Below are 21050 nucleotides of genomic sequence, written 5' to 3' on the forward strand. Positions count from 1 at the left end.
CTAGAAAATTACAGTGGGCAGTTAAATGAAGAGGCTAGGGTGAAGGCTCATGTAGAGTGTAAAGACCATCAGAAATCAGATGGGCCAAATAGCCTATTTCTATATTACAGATTTACTTAAAACAGCAATCACAAAATGCCTGAAAATTTCACAGAAATAAACTAAGGATATAATTTCCAAACAGCAATATTAATCCAAGCAAATTGTTAATTAGCCAATTTTTAACCGCTAAGCCCATGTTTATAACTCCAAGCCTATAAATATGCACTGTAAATCTGTTCAGTTTTCTAGTTCTTCTAGTTTAGTTTATAAAGTTCTCGAGCCAAGTTACTATTATGAATTTCACTCATGCATAAAAACAATATTTATAATGGAATTTTCATTCAGAAAAGTAAACAAAAGTGGAAATGAAATATACTAGTAACGGTTTACATTAAGATATTAAACAGGAGCATCGATTATCCTTGTGGACAAAACCCAAATTTGCTAAAAATCAAATGTAAACTATTGATACTTATTGGGAAGCTGGTAACTTGATGGCATAAATTCAGCAGCATCAAAAGAACGTAAGAAGTATTTGACAGGATTTGCTTCACACGTTTAAGTTTGTTAAAGTAATAAAAACAGAAGGTGCTGGAGAAATTCAACAAGCCTGGTAACATGTATGGAATGAGTTTGAGTTTGAGTTTGAGTTTCAAAGAAGAGTCAGATTGGAACATTAAGTGACTAGAAATTAATGTTTTTATATTGTAGACAAAGGGGAGGAGGGGCAGGTGGAACTGATGGTGAGGGTGCCCAGAGCAAAAAGCAAAGGGAATTTAATGAAATACAGGAGGGATAGAGATGAATTGTTATTAATGGTAGGTGTGATTAGCAGAAAATAGGTCAGCTCTGCAGACAGCAAAACACCTACCATTAATATCAATTTTTTATCCATGTCTCTTAACTACCATTGATGAAATAAAAATGAAACAAAGTATTTATGAAAGATCAATAATTTGTGATCAATAGTTAATATTAGAATACAAAAAATAGAAGTAAGCCCTCTGAGCCTGCTACGTCACTCAATTCAATCATAACTGGCATTTACTGTCAATGCCACCCTTACATGTGCCATACACATACCATATACCATAATCCTTTAAGTCCTTTAGAACCCAGTAACTATAATGCATTACAGTTTGGAAGTCTAGAGTGTATGGCTTACGAATAGCTTTTAACCAGGCCCCAGATTGACAGTTGCAAATAGAAAAAATATTTCTCTTACGGCAAACAGCCAATATTCAGAAACGATGTGTATGCCCTTTTCTTTGACAGACTTGTATTCTCGATTGCTGTCATTCTGCCGCCCCTGGTAGATGAAATGGGTTACTGTTTCATCATAACTCCATCTAAAAACACAAATGCAATGTGTAACTTGGAGTGTAAAGTTCATTTTAAACTGAGTGATATAGGAAACATCTATACTGAGAAGTGACTTCTTAGCACCTGTAAACAAATACCTGTAATCTGCTCCCAGGGAGGCTGCAATTGCATTCAAATCCCCCTGTTTCTTACCAAGTTTCTTACTCACACAAATTACAACATCTGCCAGGACTTTAGGCTCTTCCTATAAAGAATTGAGAAAAGAAACAAGAGGTATAGTAAATGTATTGCACTTTGTCTTGGTTAGGTTTTAAGGAGGCTGTTACAAAACAGAGAGAAAAGACTCCAATTTGTGGAAAATCACTCGGTTAAAGATAAATTTAATTGCTCAAAGTATTGCACTAATACAGATTGTAGCGTCAATAAACAAAAGTACAAGACAAATCATGGCCACGTCAAATTTGCTTGCTCACTGCTCCTGAAAAGGTTTAATATACTTGTACTTTACCAACATAATGCTGAAGAAGTAGATAATGACTAACAATGCACATGTTTGAAAGAAGAGAACTTCAAGGTGTGGGAAGCAAGCTCAATGGAGCATACCAGTAGCAAAGGCTTGGCGTGTCAAATATTCTACTTTTTCACTGTAACACACTGATTTGAAGATTCATTAGAAACATCATGTTGCAGCTATACAGGACATTGGTGCAGCCACTTTTAGAATACTGCATATAATTCTCGTCACCCTTCTATAGGAAGGATGTTATTAAACTTGAGAAGGTGCAGAAAAGAGTTATGAGGATGTTGCTGGGACAGGAGAGTGTTTGAGTTACAGGGAGAGGCTAAATAGGCTGGGGCTTTTCTCCCCTTAAGTGTCAGAGGCTGAGGGGTGACCTTATAGAGGTTGATAAAATCATAGAGTTATTCAGCACGGAAACAGAAACTTCGGTCCAACTCGTTCGCACCGACCTAGATATCCTAAAATGATCTAGTCCCTTTTGCCAGCATTTGGCCCACATCCCTCTAAACCCTGGCTATTCATGTACACACCCAGATGCCTTTAAATGTTGTAATCGTACCCACCTCCACCACTTCCTCGGCATCTCATTTCATCCATGCACCACCTTCTGCATGAAAAGGTTGCTCCTCGGGTCCCTTTTAAATCTTTCCCCTCTCACTTTAGATGTATTCCCAGAGGTTTTAGACTCCTCTAACCTGAGGAAGAGACCTTGGCTATTCACCCTACCCATGACCCTCATGATTTTATAAATCTCTAAAGGTCACCCCACAGCCTCCAATGCTCCATGGGAGGGGCATGGATTTGGTGAATAGCCAAGGTCTTTTTCCCAGGGTGAGGGAGAAATAAACTAGAGGGCATAGGTTTAAGATGAGAGGGGAAAGATTTAAAAGGAACCTGAGGGGTAGGTTTTCACGCACAAGTAACAAGCTGCCAGAGGAAGTGGTGGAGTAAAGTACAATTTGAAAGGCATCTGGATGGGTATATAAATAGGAAAGGTTTTGAGGGATATGGGCTAAATACTGGCAAATGGAACTAGGTCAGATTGGGATGTCTGGCCAGCACGAACAAGTTGAACCGAAGGGTCTGTTACTGTGCTGTATGGCTCTATGACTCTACAAGTAAACTTGATCTGTTTGAAATCTGACAGGAAGTGGAAGCATTGTCTTAAATTGCACAGTAGAGTCATAATATTCAAAACAGCCTCTAGCAACCTGGGTGTACAGTGGCAGATGAAGAACACAAGTGGAGAGAACAGGAAAGCAAATCAATGCCAAAATACTTTAAATTTAGAGTGTTAGAATAGGAATACAAAAGCAGCTTTCTTCAAGTATTGGTTTTGCCTAAAATATAAATGTCACTTCTATTTTACCAGTGCTGGTTTAGACACATGAAGTTGTGGGCTGGCTGCTGATGGCACTATCGTGTTCCGTGTACTATTTGCCAGGGCTACTTTTAGATTCCTGCCAATGACTTCAGATAGCGGAGTACTCATCTTTCTGTTACGCTGATCTGGATTCTTTGGAGTTTCCAGAATTGCCAATGCATCCTGCAGGAAAGATCACAGTAGAATAAAACACCAAAAGATTCAGTTCTTTTCAATTACAAGAACAAAGCAAATAGTAAGCTTTTTAGTTAGTCAATATTAAGTGTTAAACCAGAGTTTCCCTACCGAGTAGTTTTCCTACTGTAACATTGAATAAATAATAGCTTATTTAGGTTGAAGTATAAAATGTTAGTTATTAAGAATATAATAATACATGGAATATAGAATTCAAAGTTATTTAAATAAAACATACAGCTTATGGTCTATCATTTTCACTCAGTGAGTTATTACACAGTAATGGTTACTACACTATTACACAGAAATATGGCGATTGCACTTTTCAATGGAAACCTGTGCCTGTGGCATGTCATTCTATCATGGAATTGGGAATCCTCCTGATATCCTGGCTAATGTTCTTCCCTCAAGCAACATCATTTAAATAGATTAGCTGGCTATTTATCTTGTTGTTTTTTGTGGAAATGTATTTTTTAATCAGGTTCTGAAGCAGTGGAATAGGTAAGCTAGGAAGAAACAAGCAAAGAATAGCAAGGGTAGGTCAGGGGTAGAGTTAAAAAGAGGGGAGCTCAGTCAGGAACTACTGGTTGGGGGTTAAAAGTGCAATTAAAATAGTTCAACCACGTGCTCGTCACAAAATAAAATGCAAGAATAAGTTAACATACAAAAAGCTAAACATTACAGATGCTTGAACCTGAAACAGAAAACATTGTAAACAATAGGTAGTTTATAACTGAAGAGAATGAAATATTTTGTCAGATCTTAAACATTTAAATAAGATTAGGAATAGGTCAGACTACCTGCAAAGCCTCTTTGTCAGTTTCCCATGCTTCTGTATCTACTTGCTGAACTACCTCTTTGAGCTCTTTATCTATTCTCTAGGTCCTTTATCACTCCACGAAATATGTATCTTAATACCTCATGACAGTATCAGTTCTGCACTTAGCTTTACTATTCCTTTCATTTATGCAGTTTATCTCCCTCTCCTTATGTTTTGTTCTTTTAAATGCTGTTCATGAGCAATGTCTTCTTGCTATGATAAAGGATCCAAATTTGAAATGTTGATACCCACTTTTGCCTGAAATTGACAACAAGTTATCCATTCTATAAGTGCTCACTACCAAGTTCATTGACAGCAGAGACTCGTTAAATTTAAATTTGCTTGCATTTAAAACTTTTTAATCTGTCTTGCACTTGAGGACATGCTGGTACCTGAACATCAAATGATGGCTTGAAGAGCTTGTCCTTGCATAGGAATTTTGAAGGTGTGTCAAGTAGCAAGTTGGCTTCTTTTTGTTGGCTGGGTACTCCTACGTCTGCTCTCTTTTCTGTCATCTCAGTTCTATTTTGTTGAGATAAGACCAATTGGAAGGCTTTACTCTGGAACCTCTTTATATCCAGTGGACTCACAGCAGAGTTCTGCATGTTTTTCAGTTTGGACAAGGGATGCTCAGGCATCTGTTTTGGCACTTTGTCCATATCTGAGACCGTGATCGGTTGATTCACTTCAGCAACTTTTTTCATGAAAGATATTACAAAAACATGTTAAAATGTTTAACCATAACTGAATGTGGTTAGATTCCAGCATATGTCAAATCAAGCTGCAAACAACAAAACAAAATCTTAAAAAACACAATAAAACAATGCAAACAGAAATAAAGCAAAACCGAATGTTTTGGAGAACAATCATATTCAACTTAAAACATTCAATCTGTTTCTCTCTGCACAGATGCTGTCAAACATGCTGAGTTTATCCAGCACATACTGCTTTTATCACTGAAACTCGGTGTAAGATTACTGACACCTTTAGTTCTATTCATTGAAAATTTGAGACTAAACATTTACGCAACAGTATTGGTTTTAAATGTAAACCTAGTGTATTCTGTTAAGACAATAAAACATGACCACTGTGTTCCTCTGTGTTCTTAACAGATCCCAGGCCAATTGCGTTTTATTGTGTTCTTTAAAATTGAAGTCACTTAGAACCTACGTTCTTTTTGCAGGGAAGGTCTGAAGTATATTGGAGTATTGCTGTAACTCAGTCACAAGCACTTTAAAAACAAAAATTCTTTTATGGGATATCTGCACATCTGGCAAGGCCAGCATTTATTGCTCATCTCTAACTGCCCTTAAGAAGCTGGTGATGAGCCACTTTCTTGATCTGCTGCAATCCATGTGGTGCAGGTACACCCACAGTACTGTTACAGAGTTTCAGGATTTTACCATGGAACATTGACGGAACTTTGATATAATTTAAAGACAGGATGATGTATTAAATGGGAACTTGAGGGTGTTGTGAACTCCCATGCATTGCTGCCATTGTATTTCAATGTGTTAGTGGTCTTGGGTCTGTAAAGTCCTGCAGAAGGTGTCTCAGAGAGTTGAAGTGCATCTTGTATATGGTACACACTGCTGCTACTATGTAGAGAAAGTGAATGTTAAAAATGATGAATGGCCTGCCAATCAAACAGGTTAATTCATCTTGTAGCTAGAGCGTTGCTGCCCATGTCAGAGCATGGTGGGTTCAAGCCCTGCCCAGAACTCAAGCACAAAAATCATTTTCATTCTGATTCTTGAACTTAATGATTGGCAGTTTCATTCCTTTTGTTACATGTTCATTGCATATAATTCATTTGTATCTAGAAACAAAATCATCTCCCTCATACCTGTCACATGATATTATATACCAGATTATGACAGAAGGAATTTAATTTTCCACTTAAAAGTGTCTGTTTGAAAGGAAAAAAAGGCAGAGGATGCAACTTTCATCATAGAATGTGCTGAATATGTCAATCTTTAAAGCCTCAAAAAATCCTTCCAAAAACAGTGGTCGACCTCAATGAACTGTCAGTGCTAGTGCAGTTGGTCAGCATTTCAAAACGTGATGGAAATTAACACTGATAATTCAAAGTAAAAACGTAGAATTCATTCAATCAAACAAGCATAATTTTAAATACAATCAAGATGCTTTAAAAACCATGGAATGCATCTTCAGCAGCTGACGCAGTTAATCAAATTAATTCTGAGTCCCTTTGGTTACAGCATCATCACAAGGATCCCACCCTTGATCAGATGTGGTTCCTTCAGTTTCAGAATCATTCCTCCACAACAAATTATCTTCCTTTCCTTCCACTAAATAATCTGCATTTTTGGAGGATCAGATGACAATTTGTGCATTAGCAGCAACCCATGATTTAATGACAAAATCACACAAATCATCAAAATGGGAAATGCTTATTTTTCTTTTCCATCAACAATCCACCTATTTTGTGTGGCATGCAAAAGATCCTTGAATGGCTTGCCATTGGCCACTTGGTATAATGACAATTTGGGTGTTATTTCTTCACAGACACCTCTTGATACCTTCAGTTATACGAAACCTGTACGTGCCCGACAACACACCACCTTCCAAATCCATGACTACTTCCACCTAGAGGACAAGAGCACTAGATACACAGGAACACTACCACTGCAACTTCTGCTCCAAGCCACTCACCATCCTGACTTGGAAACATATCGCTGTTCCTTCACTGACATTGAAGGAAAATACTGAAAATCCCTCCCTAATGGCATTGTGGGAAAAACCACAGTAAGTGGACTGCAGTGGTTCAAGAAATCAGCTCGTCACCACCTTCTCAAGGGCAACGAGGGATAAGCAGTAAATGGTGGCCCAGCCAATGACGCCCACATCTCTCAAAAAGAAAGCACTTCAGCCCATTAAATCGGGGCCAGTCAAAAACGACTACCTGACTACTCTAATCCCGTTTTCTAGCGCTCAGTCTACAGTCTTATAGGCCTGTCATCACAAGTATACATTTGAATACTACTTAACACTATGAAGGTTGCTACATCTACCAACCTTACAGGCAGAGTTCCAGATTCCCACCACACATGGTAAAACTTTTTCTCCCCTCACATCCACACTAAACCTCCTGCTATTACATTAAATCAATGCCCCCAGTCAATAATTCCTCCACCAACGAGAATATTTCTTCCTGTCTACCCTTTCTACACCTCATAATTTCATACCTCTCAAACATGTCCATTGTCAATCTCCTGTGCTCCAAGGAAAACAATCCCAGTCTATCCAATCTCTTTTCATAACTAAAACTCAACAACATCCTGGTACATCTCTGCACCCTCTCCAGTGTTATCAAATCCCTCCTATAATGTGGATTCCAGAACTGCACATAATACTCCAGCTGTGGCCTAACCAAAGTTTTACACAGTGCCAGCATGGCCTCCCAGTTCTTAAACTCTATGCCTTGATTAATAAAGGCAACTATCCCATATGCCTTAACTACTTTATCTCCCTGCCCTTCTACCCTAAGAGACGGGTGGACATGCACAGCAAGGCCCCTTTGATCCTTGGTGCTTCTTAGGAGCCTACTGTTCATCATGTATTCCCTTGCCTTGCTCGTCCTGCCCAAGTGCATCACCTTACTTGAATTTCATTTGCCACGATCAGCCTATCTGGCCAGCCTGTCTATATCCTCCCATAATTATCAATTCATGATTTCATTCTATCCATCAAATCATTACCATGTACATGGATAAAATTCCTTGCAAAAAACTTGACTTATGGCAGTTTTACTTTCAAAGTTACAATTGGCTTTAATTTTGCTCCACTGGCTATATAGGCTAGTACTACTATAAATCATGTCTTCTCACAGCCTGTGATTTTCATTAGAACTATTTTCAAAACCTTCCACCTGACAGTTCAGCTGCTGCGCATATCAAACTTCATAAGAGTTACATCCATGCTTTTGGTGTGACGTAATTGATACTTGTGTTTTTGCCGCAAATGCTGAATCACTGGAATCTGATCATTTTGACATTGACATCTGTTGTTAGTCTTTGAGTCAACTTGGTGTTTTGTCGCAACATTAGACATTTTTGTTCCATAAAACAGCTATAACAAAAAACTGTTGCTTTGAAATTTTAGCTGGAATCAAGGTTTGATTGCTTAAGCGTACATTTTCAGTGCATTTCTGGTGATGCTGTAACTATCCGATGATTTAGGAAGATCCAAATCCAATAGAGATTTCTTGAGATAAAGAAATGAATGGTCCCTTTCCTCACTGCAGATTTGAACTTGGGACATCTTCAGGACAGACTCCCCCTTCTTCCAACCTCACACCAGATTTCACTATCATCAAATTCCCTCGTTGCAGCACAGTTATTTCACAAGTTAGCAAATGTTACAACTTTTAGCTCAGAGCTAGCTTCAAACTTCATTCCTTGTTGCTGTTTGCCGTGCACATTGTGCTGTGTGGACATATCTTAATGTCCCGTGCATTTTCCTGGCAACACAGCTTGTAACACCTGCTTGATCCAATGTGCTGTCTTATAAAAGTGGATAAAATGATACATTTCTGAGGTGTGAAACTGAGACCAATTCCTAATGTGAGTATATCATGTCTTTGCAGAAAAGGGGGTCAACTTACAGAGTATAGGTCATGATTTTTGGTGCCAAGATAATGGGGTCCTCTAAATGGTGGGTCAAATTATACACTATGATCTATAGGTATCACAACAGCCCACTGGCAGAAACAAATGAAGGTGATAATCTGACAGGCAACAGAAAAACAATGCTGAGGAGTAACCTAACCTGTGGTATTGATAATGTAGGATTGGGGTACTTCACAAATTTTAGCAAAAGCATAGTGGCTATAATGACCTAATGAAATGGATAAGGTACATTCCTTGATAGTAGGCTAGGAATTAGCTTGAACAATTTAATCATCTCTCTCTTCAGCAGCTATATATTGCAAATAGGCTAAACTACAATAAAACATACAAGTGTTAATTCAATGCTTACCAGCACTGATAGCATTTTCCACAAAGAATTTGCTTTCATCAGCTTTTTTCCCTGATTGAGCAGACGCAAATAACCAAGCAGCAGTCACAGCTGGTAAATTCCATTTCTTTGCAGCTTCATATTTGGAGCCTTGTGGCTCCTGTAGGACCAAATGGGTGCTGGCAAGCATGCCTTTCTTCAAATTTGCTTTCCGAACAAAATACTCTTGCACCCTTTAAACAAAAAAAAACAGATGCCACAAAGTTTAGCTTTAAGACATTTAATGTACTCTGCTTAAGAAACGAAATTCATTTTCATTATCCTATACCTGTATCATATCCAAGTCAACAGAGAAGAAAGGCACAGATTCCTACCTATTCAGGTATAGGATGATATTCACAGGAATTAACCTTCTTATTTACTCCTCCACTTGGAAGGACTGGCTTTTCCCCAACAGCATAGCTAAAATTCATGTGGAAAATAGAAAGAACATGCTATGTCAAAGCAGTCCTCCCCCTGTTACTGAAGCTGTGTACAAATCACATAAAGGTCCATTTTTGATTTATCTCATTTTGCCTTTCCTCCAGCCTCGTTACTTTACTTGCTATTATATAAATTAGTAGAAGATAACTTGTGTGGAAAATGAAAGGGATCTTGATTTATAATAAATTTAAACTAAAAATACTTGCAATCAGTAAGTAATGTTGTGTGCCTAGTCCAGAATTATGAATGCGCAAAATAAAGCAGAATGTTTATTGTGAATGTATTCAATGGTGATTTGATTCTTTCAAGCATGGTAGTTACCAAAATAAAAGTAATTACAAAGTTGAATCTAAAACTAAATCTAGAGATGGCTCCAAGCAAAATCCTACAAACACAGGAAATACACTGAGCTTCAAGTAGGACATAGCAATTTCTTTGCCTTTTCTTATATTTTGCAATGCCATTTTATAATTTAGTGTAACTGAATGGTTTCCTTATGCTTTCCTACACCATCTAATTTTTTAATTTGCAGTTTAATACGTAACCTTTTGTTTCTAAGAGCACTTTCACAGTAAGTAGAATCTACCTGCATAAATTTTTAAAAGATGGTTCTCTTGCTGCAATAGTACATTATTTCCTGTGACTTAATTTTGCAAGAATGCTTTATCACTCCCAAAAAGTAGTTCATTATACAGGTAATGAAATTAATCATTTCAGTAGTCAGAATGATGATAGATCATATCAAACAAAGGGTACAATTCTAAAGAATGTGCAAGGGCTGAGAGAGACATGTGCCATATATGTACAAATCATTAGAAGGGGCAGAACAGGTTGTGCAAGTGATTAGTGAAGCATACAGAATCCTGGGCTTTATAAAGATGGACACTGAACAAAAAGAAGGAAGTTATATTGAGCGTATATAAACCCTGATCAGCTGGAGCACTGCATGCAGTTCTAAGAAGGACAGATTAAAGACCACAATAAAGTGTTCAGTAAAGCTTCAGAAGAATACCTCGAGGGATGAGAAACTTCAGCTACGTGAATAGATCAGATAAACGGGTTGTCTCTTTGGAGAAAAGAAGATTAAACCGTTTTGACAAAGATTTTCAAAATCATTAACGATCTGAACAAAGCAGATAAGGAAAATCTGATTCTCTTGGTGAAAGGATCATGAACTGGAAGACAGCGATTTAAAGTGATTGGTAAACAAACAATGGAAAGGCGAAAATTTCTTTTCTTAAACAGTGAATGGTGAGGATCTGGAATGCTTTGCTTGATTGTGGTGTGGAAGAAGCTTCAATTGTGGCCTTCAAAACAAAGTTTGTAGTGCTACAGGGAAATGGCAGGGGAATGAGGGGACTAGTGGAGTTACTTTTCCAGAGAGAGCTAGTGTAGACATCAAGGGTTGAATAGCTTCCTTCTTGCCCGAACCAAACAAACCAGCTGTTGGGTGCATTATAAGGTCAATGTCAAGATAAAATAGCAAGGAATTATTACTACTTCATTGATCATTGGTGCAACTACACTTACAATACTGTGCACAGTTCTGGTCACCAGAGCATGTAAAAGACATTGCAGCCATTGAAAGGACATAGGAGTGAGCAACCAGAATAACTGAGCAGAAATGAAGAGGGATCAAATGAATTAGGTGTGTTTCTACTGAAGCAGACAAGGCTGAGTGGTGGTAAGGCTACAGTATTTGGGGATTCCAAAGTTTCATGACATGACAAGCTGTTTCAGCTTTTCCAGAACAGTAATACCAGAGAACACAGCCTCTGCTTAATCAGCAGAATCAGTTTCAGTCAAATAATAGTAGATCCATGGAAAATGCTCGCTGATGGAAGCAGACTGTATTGATTTATTCAAATACAAATTAGACAGATTTCATTCAGGAAATTACAGTTTAGCTTATATAGGAACAGGAGTAGGCCATTCAGCCCCTCAAGGCTGTTCCGCTATTCAATGAGATCATGCGGCCTAATTCCATATAATGCGCCTTTGGCCCGTATCCCTTTGCTTAACAAAGGTTTATCTGTCTCAGATTTAAAATTAACAACTGATCTAGCATCCACTGCCATTTCTGCAGTGTGTTCCAGCACAGGATCATTACACTCAGCACACATCTCTTCAGTCTGGGGTGCCTTTGCCTTTAAAAATGCATAAAAGGATAATAATTTTAATGTTTGAAAATCTAAGAAGATGTTATATTCTTCAAATACTGTACTGTAAAACTAGTGGCAAACCAGTGTTTAAACAACACGCAAATTAAATTGCAAGGCAACTGGGGACAGGCGGTAAAAATGCTGGCCAGCCAGTGACGTCCACATCAGAAAATAACCCATTCGTAACCCGGGCACTGCCTGTATATGCAAAGGATACAATAAATTTTGTAATCACCTCCCAGTGATGAACTGGAATTGAGGGAGAGGACTAAAAGGTAAGCAATAGTGTACTTTGCTGTGATAGCAGCTCTGTCAGAGAACTTGTTTTTAATATTAGCAACCAATCACAATGCAGCATCCAGCTGTTGTGGAGCAAAAAATAATTTCAGCATGTTTTTACTTTTTTACCTTAATGGAATGAGTTTGTTGTAATGTTAAGAATGGCTTTCCCTGAGGGATTCTCTACTAACTATTGACATGGTTGCAGATTGTGTCAAACAAAGTGTGATACCACATTTTCAGTTGAATGGGCTGCCTTGGTTTCCTAAGGTTGACATTATTAAAATCTCACCTGAAGAATAGTATCAATTTGCCAAATCAGTGGCAAGTTGCGAGTTGTGGCAAGTGTATTGGACAATACTGATTTACTGTAATGGTTTCATACCAACTGTAAAGTAGAAAGCCTGTGCATTTATGCACTCATTGGCAGTTACCGTGCTCCAAGTAGTTCTGCAATGTTAAGTAGTGCATCTCTTTCAACCCCAGTAAATTGACTGACAGACAACACACAGTCAGCCAATGGTGTGCTTCCTTCCACGATCGATATAGGAGTGAATAAGGTATTTGACTGTGAAGCCAGTACACATTGCTGATCAATGCACATTGCCTGCAAAACAAAGAGAAAGACTGGGGCAGCAGAAAAATATTCCTTTGATAAAAAGGGATTTATCAAAATTATATGAAGACAGATTACTGTACCCAAAAGAATCTAATATTGATCAAGTCATTCCCAAAGGAAAAAAAGTGACAGATTTCAAAAGTGTTAAATGAAAAACCAACTAGCAACTTGTATTTATGACTGGACACAACACACACACACGACTGTAACTACTTTATGAATTAGATCATCAACATTTGATTTTGGCTGGAATCTCTTAAAACATTGAATAAACAACTAAATTCTTTCAAAGTAATCAAGGAAAACATTGTTAATGATCCCAAATTTAACAAAAAGTCAATTTTAATCACATGCTTTATCACAAATATCTTTTTCCATTTGATTATATATGTTTAGCAGAACCACTCAGGATTATTCAAAATGCAAACAGTACGGGAGTTGGGGTGCTACAGGTATAGAACATAAAAGGAAAGTGGTAATTACTAGCCTGTATATAAGTTTAATCAAACCTCAATTAGGAGGTACTATATGCAGTATTGTGCTCCACACTATAGAAGGACCTGACACAAAGGTCAACAGAAGATATGGCACAGATTTACTGGAATGCGGAATCATAAAAATAACAAAAGGCCTAAACACCGAGGCTCTTCTTGATTACAACACCACAGATTATGGGATGATACTGTAGAATTTTTAAAATTATCAAAGGTCAAGTTAGATAGAAACAGCCTATTTCCCTTAGTTCAAATTTAGAGAAATAAATGTTTTTAATAGAGTTGTGAAGTTGCAGAATTGACTTCCAAGGTCAGTGGTTGGGAGAGCAAAGGCCACAAAGTTTGAACTTTCATTTTGGTAACTGAATGAAGGAAAAGAGGATGAATGAAGGGATATGGGAATAGGGTAATATTACTCGTCCACGTACAGGGCGAATGTCAACAGAGTGTTTGGGCTGAATGGTTTATATCCAGGTTGGACCCATTGTATATTATTAGACAGTGACTGGAACAGGGCAGATGGTACTAACTATTATGACCAAAGTCATTCTCCCTACCATGAGATAGGCTTCAACCTGAAATTGTAAGCAAGTAATTCTCATCACTGGCTTAATTAAATTTCACATCTTAATTAAAAAAAGAATAGCTTTCCATTAGCATCTATTTTAAATATCACACTTGTAACAATCAACCTGATCAATTTAAGCAGTATTTGTCTCACATGTACTATCAGCTTAATTACTGAACCTTCCCCATTTACAGGTCATAATTTCCTACAAGGCTCTTACATGAACAAACCTCAGCAAAATAAAATTGAAGCTGCAGAGTTTAATCACAATACCTCTTCATAGTTTTATGATTATATTGTTCTATTAAGTTTTGGTGTAAATTATTTCCAATGTAGTGTGAAAGACAGAATTGAATGAAACATGCTCCAAACAATGTTTTTCGGATGTTGTACAGCAAAATGAATATATCCACATTTGTTTGAAAAACAAATGAAAGTTGAGAGGCACAGTTACCAGTTTCAAAATGTCACTAGTTTACATTCTCTTACCAGCCACGTGTTTGTAACCACTTCTGCTACAGTTGCATCTACTTGGGTGCCCAATAAAGGCACAACAGCATAGTCTGCAACAGTCCGACTGTGGGGCCGAAGCACCTTTCCACCATTGCTCTGAATTAATTCAGCCATATAGGTTTCATCTTCATTAGCAAAGCCAAAAATTAGAAACTTCTTGCTCCAAAAAACTCCCTGCTCAGCACATGATTCTGTTTCGCATGCGGAAGTATTTGCTGACTGATTCTTTTGATACTCAGTTTTGTGGAGAGTGTCACTGAAGTTACTTCGTGTTTTATCTTGATTTTCAGGTCCAACTATATCAAACATAAAAACGTTTAATTAACATTTAGCTCTATTTGTAGACAAAATGAAGGAAAAGGTAGAAGGATCCAATATTCTAATTTAAAAGCATAAAAACAACGTAAATTGTAACTAAACCCCATTCAGAGTACTAGCGTGCTGCCACAGAAGCTGATGAAATACAGAGTTGCTCTTCCCAACATGGCATCGTGATACATCTGCAAATGTACTGTTGCACCCATGATGTCACACCATCTATTTCTGTTCATGTAGGCTTTTAAGTCAAAAGCCTCCAAGTCCAAAATGAATGTCAACAGATTTGAGTCTTAAAGTGTTACTTGCTATGCATTGTTACATGCTAAGAACGTGATTATTTATACATCAATCTTATTGAAACAAACAAGATTCTGAGTGGCTCGACAGGGTAAAAGGTTGAGAAGATGTTTCTGCTAGCAGAGTATTCTTGAACAGGGAACACTCAAAACTGAGATACGAAAGAATTTCTTCTCCCAGAGGGAAGTGAATGTCTGGAATTATTCACCCCAGACTATTTTGACATTCGATCACTGCAAGTATTTAAAAAGGAAGTAAATTAATTTTTGAAAAATGAGAAATTGAGGGCTATGATAAACTGACATGAAAGAGTTGAGGCCTGGGGCAGAACAGCCATGTTCTTGTTGAATGAAAGGATAGGCTTGAGGGCGAATAGCCTACTCCTGTCTCTTAATTTGAAAAGCTTAACACTATACTGCTATTGTTCATACACATTCATGCAGTTTATTCCACTGAGAAAGAAAGGCAGCCTATCTACGCACAGATTACCTGACAGAAACACAGAATTGATTCAACCAATAAGAAAACAGAAAGTGCTGCCCTAGCTCAAACAGCAAAAACTTCATTTACCAACATTACCACTAAAAACATCCCAAAGAACTTAAAAGGTGTAATCAAAAATAAATGAATATCAAGCCAAAGGAGTTATTATGCATGCAGTTGGCTCCACCTAGCAGCAAGCTTGGCCACAAATGCAGCTGGTGAAATAACTAGAACATCAGCACTTCCTTTGTGAAGCTAAAAACATCAAGTCAAATGTTGAACTATAAACATCCTGGGGGCTCCCACTGAACTGAAATTGAACTGCACTCACCATATAAACACGGTAGCTACAAGAGCAGGTCAGAGGCTAGGGAAAATTGCAGTAAGTTGCTTAGCTCCTGACTCCCCAAAGCCTGTCTACCATCTTCAATGTACAAGTCAGGAATGTGATGGAATACTCCCACTTGCCTGGATGAGTGCAGCTCTAACAACACTCAAGCAGCTTGACACCATCCAGGTCAAATCACCACTTGATTGGCATCACATTCACAAATAACTGCTCACTCCACCACCAACTCCCAGTAGCAGCAGTGCGTACCACCTACAGGATGTACTCAGAAATTCACCAAAGCTCCTTAGACAGAACCTTCTAAGCCCATGACCACTTCCACCAAGAAGGACAAGGGCAGCAGACACATGGGAACATCACCCCTGCCCAAGCCACTCACAACCTGACCTGAAAATATATCACTATTCCTTCAGAGTTATTGGGTCAAAGCCTAGAATTCCTTCCTTAGCAGCATTATGGGGTGACCTACAGCACCCGAACTGCAGTGGTTCAAGAAGGTAGCTCTTCTCAAGGGCAATAAATGTTGGCCCAGCTAGCGAAGCACAAATCCCACAAGTGGATTAAAATCCTTGTCCTGATCCATGGCTACGTCTATTTTGATAAACCCAAGCCACTACTGACAGAGGAAATTAGAAGAAATTTAATTTGCAACATAAAAAGTTTTTAAAAATGTAACCATGTGTAAATAGCAGTCAAGATAAAAAGGTGGAAGTGAAAAGGGAGACAGAGCTCAGAAATAAAAATGACAAATGGAATACATAATTTTGTCACGATCTGGTAAAGGGTCAACATATGAACTATCACACATCTCCATTCTTCTAGACAACAAAGACCCATTAACATCGCTCCCCCCACACAAAAAAAATGGGAATTCAGTCAAGATACAGAAAAGTCAAAGTGGGGCTCAATAGGGGAGTATAATGGTAGTCAAAAGAAAGTAGCAGAGTTTTTTTCAAGCCTCGGGGAAGCACCCATATGTTGTTCAGAGGGAGAGGCTTTTATTTCAGTTTTACTTTGTTTTGGGAAGTAATGTGAAGTCTGAGCATGGAGATGCACGTACACAGCAGTGCTCCTGAGAAGGGGAGAATAAACTGGATTACTTTAGAGTAAGGAGTTAGTGAATGTCCCAAACCAAAAGTATTGGGATAAAACCCTGAAGAGGACTTAAAGACCTCAGTTTTTCAACATAATATTAATGACTCAAATGGAGGAATAGAGATTTGTATATTCATGTTTTCAGGTGACTGAAAGTTAGAAGATGCAATTAGCTGCAGGAACATGATCGGGAAATCAGACAGGGACATAGGCAGACATAGTGACGAGGAAAAAATGGCAGCCAGGAGTTTAATTTCGGCAAGCGGATCCAGACTGGACAAGTCGGAATATTTTACAAATGGCAAGACATTTGGAACAGTGGTGCAGCAAAGTGATTTTGGTAGTCATGCAAACAAATTCAAGACAGTCGATTGGCAGGCTTCCAACCAGAGAGGACTAAAAACGTAGACATCTTTGAGATTTGATCTGAAATCAAATTCAAGCAGAGATGGAAAGACATGTAGCAAAATCCCCACAATATTCAGGTCCCTGAGGGAAAGAAAACAGTACATCTCTTGAAATGTAATTTGAACAGAAAAAGATCAATCTCTAACCTATAGTTCTGTTGCTCTCAAGGTATTGCAATAGGAGATCATCATCTGCTTCTTGTTGTCTGCCAGGACTGACTGTGGATGTTCTTAGTGCCTTACTGCCATTTAAAGTCAACTGAGCTTGGTTGCTGGAACGTTGCGGTATTGGAATATCAGGTTGATAACTTGGATGGAAATACTGCTCCACAGGAAGAAGGCACTTCTTGGAAAAGCAGTCCACTAACCATCTTGCCGTAACCACATATGGCCTAATGCAAATATTAATCCATCAAATATTATTTGTTTGAAAAGTTACTGAACATGAACAGTTTAAAAATATGTCTTCATGTTTATAACTTTTGTGGAGGGAATACAAGTGTAAAATGGCAACTACCTGAGAGATTGACAGGGAGAAATAGAGCGAGTGATCAAAGAGGCAAATGGAAGAACAGAGGCAAAGGGAAAAAACATAACTACATTTCCCAGAATACCATAAGTTTCTAGTGCAAGAGGAGCCAAGGTTAACAGGTAGTCTGTGCGCATTTGCCTTATATAGAGTTATGGACGCACAAGCATCCACAGCATGCCTGCCCGGTGATTCGTTTCTTGGTTTAATGCTAAAACTACTAAAGTGTCTTATCCATTTCTGTGCTACTTCAAACCAAAGATCTTGCACCCGAGTTACTGTATCGCCTATATCCTGCATCTTATCCTCTCCCAAGTCTGTGTCTCTCCCAAATCCCACAATTCCCATCCAGAACTTTAACTGTTTGCTGATATGTTAGTTCCCCTAGCCAGGTTTGTGATCTCCTAGTTCAACTAGCATATCGTTTGCTAGACAAAAACAACATAAATCACCAGACCAATCTAAGGCAACTTCATTGTTTCAACTAGTATTTATCATTCACAGGCATCAACCTCTCTGTTAAACCTACAAGCTCCCAATTTACACCTCAAGTAGTAGATGGTTCTATGTTCACGCTGTACTACTCACCTATCCAGAAGTCAGCTGACATCTGTTAGTAGATACTTCCTGTCATCTATATGATGCAATACCCAAAAGGTCAATCTATGGTGCTATCTTCTCTCTGACCCATGACTTGCTACCCCTATGATAAAGTACACATAGTCAATGATTATAGATTTCCCCTTTTGATCTGTGGAGATCTCCTTTAAAAAGTTAAATTAAATTGCTGACATGACTTGTCCTTATTTATCATGATCCCAGCTGATGTTATTATTGATCAAGTGACATCCCAGACTGAAATCCGGTTCTTTTGTTTGCTTGGTTTTAACTCACTTAGAAACAAGAAATGTTGCAAATTTTGTTTATTCCAATAAAGATAAACAGAGATGGAAGCAAGGAGTGAAGGGAAGAGGAAAAGAAAGAGAATAAGATTAAATGAGAAATAAGTGGAAAAAGATAAATTGCAAAAGAACAGAGACGATAAGAAACAAAACAGGAAAGAGACATATGAAGCAGGCATACAAAGGCAAAACAAATGTACCTCCATCTTTTGCTGATATCACAAAGCAAAAGAAAATTACACAAGTGTAACCCATTTCTTGCAAAATGACATTATATGGTACAGTTTAAATTATATCTAAGTCATTCCCTGTTGTCCTTTAAGTGTAAAACATGCAATGACTATACCTGTTTGATATTTTGTTTAAACATTGTTTTAACTCCTTATCCTCTTCTCCCATGATTATGTAGGTAACATCTTCACAGACTTGATTAAATCGAATACCACCTCCAAAATTGATCATCCGTCTTAATTTGTCCAATTTCTTGCCACTAAATCCAGACAAATAGATCTGACCAAGATATGCATGGGTGTACATATCAGACTTCATCTTTGAAAATATTAGCTTATTTGCAATAATTATTCACCAGATTGGGAGTTCAAAAATACATGATTTTGCAATTAAACAAGATTAATTAACAAAATAGTTGAGGAAAAAGTAAAACCCTGTTTGGTTCAAAAAAATGCATGCACAAACAAGGAGCATTACAAGTTCATCACACTAGTTCATAGCAACATAATTATCCGCCATGATGCAATATTTCATCACTGCAAACATTCCTGAGACACAGCTTAAGTTGTTTCCTTACCTTACATCCATCCAGCAAGTCCTCAGGAACTTCAGCAAGATCAAGATCTATTGCCTCAAGATGGTCATCAGGGGGTTCAAGTTTGGCAACCGTGGCAGAGGAGAATGTAGATTCATTTATACAGCTTGTGCTAATACTGGAAATATGACTCACATCTGAGGGGGGTCGGGCTAATAATTAGTAAAGGAAGAGAAAAAGGGAAAATTACATCATGTGCATTCTTGGCTTAAGTCCAATATTAGTTCATTATCTACATAATATGCAAACTTTTAAAAATATATATTTTTCCAATAGTACATTCTTGAAACAAAATAAAATCCAAGGAATTATACAATATCCAAAACATTGGAGAGCTTACGATGGCACTGCAGCATGGAATACAATATTTTGCGAGTACAGCACAAAATTACAATCTCAAAATACTCTCCTATAATGCCAGGTGAAAACTGACAGCATCAAGTGTGCAACTAATGTAAGAGTCACAGAGTCATACAGCACAGACACAGACCCTTCGGTTCAATCAATCCATGCGGAACATAATACCAAACCAAACTAGTCCCACCTGACTGCTCTTGGTCCATATCACTCCAAACCTTTCCTATTCATGTACTTATCCAAGTGCTTTTTAAATGTTGTTAATTTGCCCACATCCACCATTTCCTCAGGAAGTTCATTCCACACAGGTACCACCCTCTGTATAAAAGATTTGCTCCTCATATTTTTTAAAATCTCTCTCTTCCCACCTTAAAAATGTGCTCCCAGTCTTGAAATCTACCCTTCCTAGGGAAAAGACACCTACCATTAACTCTATTTATAGCCCTCATTTTATAAACTTCTAAAAGGTCGATTTCATCTTTTGTAGTTTTGGACTGTGGATTGAAAATGAGAAAGAAACATAATGGTGGAGATACTTAGCAGGAGTGGAGAGAACAGCATCTGTGGAGAGAGAAACAGTTAACGTTTTGAGACAGACCTGCTGAATTTCTTCAGCGTTCTGTGTTTGTTTCAGATTTCCAGCATCTGGAGTATTCTGCTTTTGTTTGAAAATGAGGGAAACAAATAGTGCTTTTAAAAGAGGAGAACATACAAAAAGTTGTTTCCAAATTTGAAAAAAACAAGTGAAGCTAACTGATGCATAAAAGACAACATAGTGTCCCCAAGACACAGAGACCAAACAAACTGGCATGATCAGTTGTGGGATCAAGAGAGACTGGCAAAGTAACAATCCTCTGATGGGGTCTGCGATAATCTGCACCAAAATCATGAAGGAAATGTAAACAGAGAAGCAGCAAACTCTCCAGAAACTGGCTGCATTAAAATCTCTCCCTATCCACTCTTTCGCTAAGTTATCTTTCCAATACTCTGTCAAAAGAGCAGAAAAACTACATTCAGTTACACTGAAAAAGGTAATTCCAAAACCTAAAGGAAAAAGATAGATCCTGGACCCTACGAATCAACCAGTGAACTAAAAACTAATCAGGAACAAAAACAAAGTTGCTGG

General features: G+C 38.0%; 1 protein-coding gene across 6 annotated transcripts in view; it reads right to left on the bottom strand.

Moving 5' to 3' along the window:
* topbp1 (DNA topoisomerase II binding protein 1) overlaps window positions 1-21050 on the bottom strand; it is a 53075-nt gene that overhangs the window by 20443 nt on the left and 11582 nt on the right. For all 6 annotated transcript variants that reach the window (XM_048610234.1, XM_020510473.2, XM_048610242.1 and 3 more), the window contains exons 8-17: window positions 19550-19719; window positions 19088-19251; window positions 17458-17702; window positions 14338-14657; window positions 12602-12774; window positions 9265-9476; window positions 4656-4957; window positions 3255-3431; window positions 1503-1609; window positions 1268-1391 (exon numbers count right to left, since the gene is read on the bottom strand). In XM_048610234.1, coding sequence (XP_048466191.1) covers window positions 1268-1391; window positions 1503-1609; window positions 3255-3431; window positions 4656-4957; window positions 9265-9476; window positions 12602-12774; window positions 14338-14657; window positions 17458-17702; window positions 19088-19251; window positions 19550-19719 — 1994 coding nt within the window. The remainder of the gene's footprint in view (window positions 1-1267; window positions 1392-1502; window positions 1610-3254; window positions 3432-4655; window positions 4958-9264; window positions 9477-12601; window positions 12775-14337; window positions 14658-17457; window positions 17703-19087; window positions 19252-19549; window positions 19720-21050) is intronic.

This window comes from Rhincodon typus, chromosome 2 (genome assembly GCF_021869965.1).
Source record: "Rhincodon typus isolate 14 chromosome 2, sRhiTyp1.1, whole genome shotgun sequence".
Classification (NCBI taxonomy): domain Eukaryota; kingdom Metazoa; phylum Chordata; class Chondrichthyes; order Orectolobiformes; family Rhincodontidae; genus Rhincodon; species Rhincodon typus.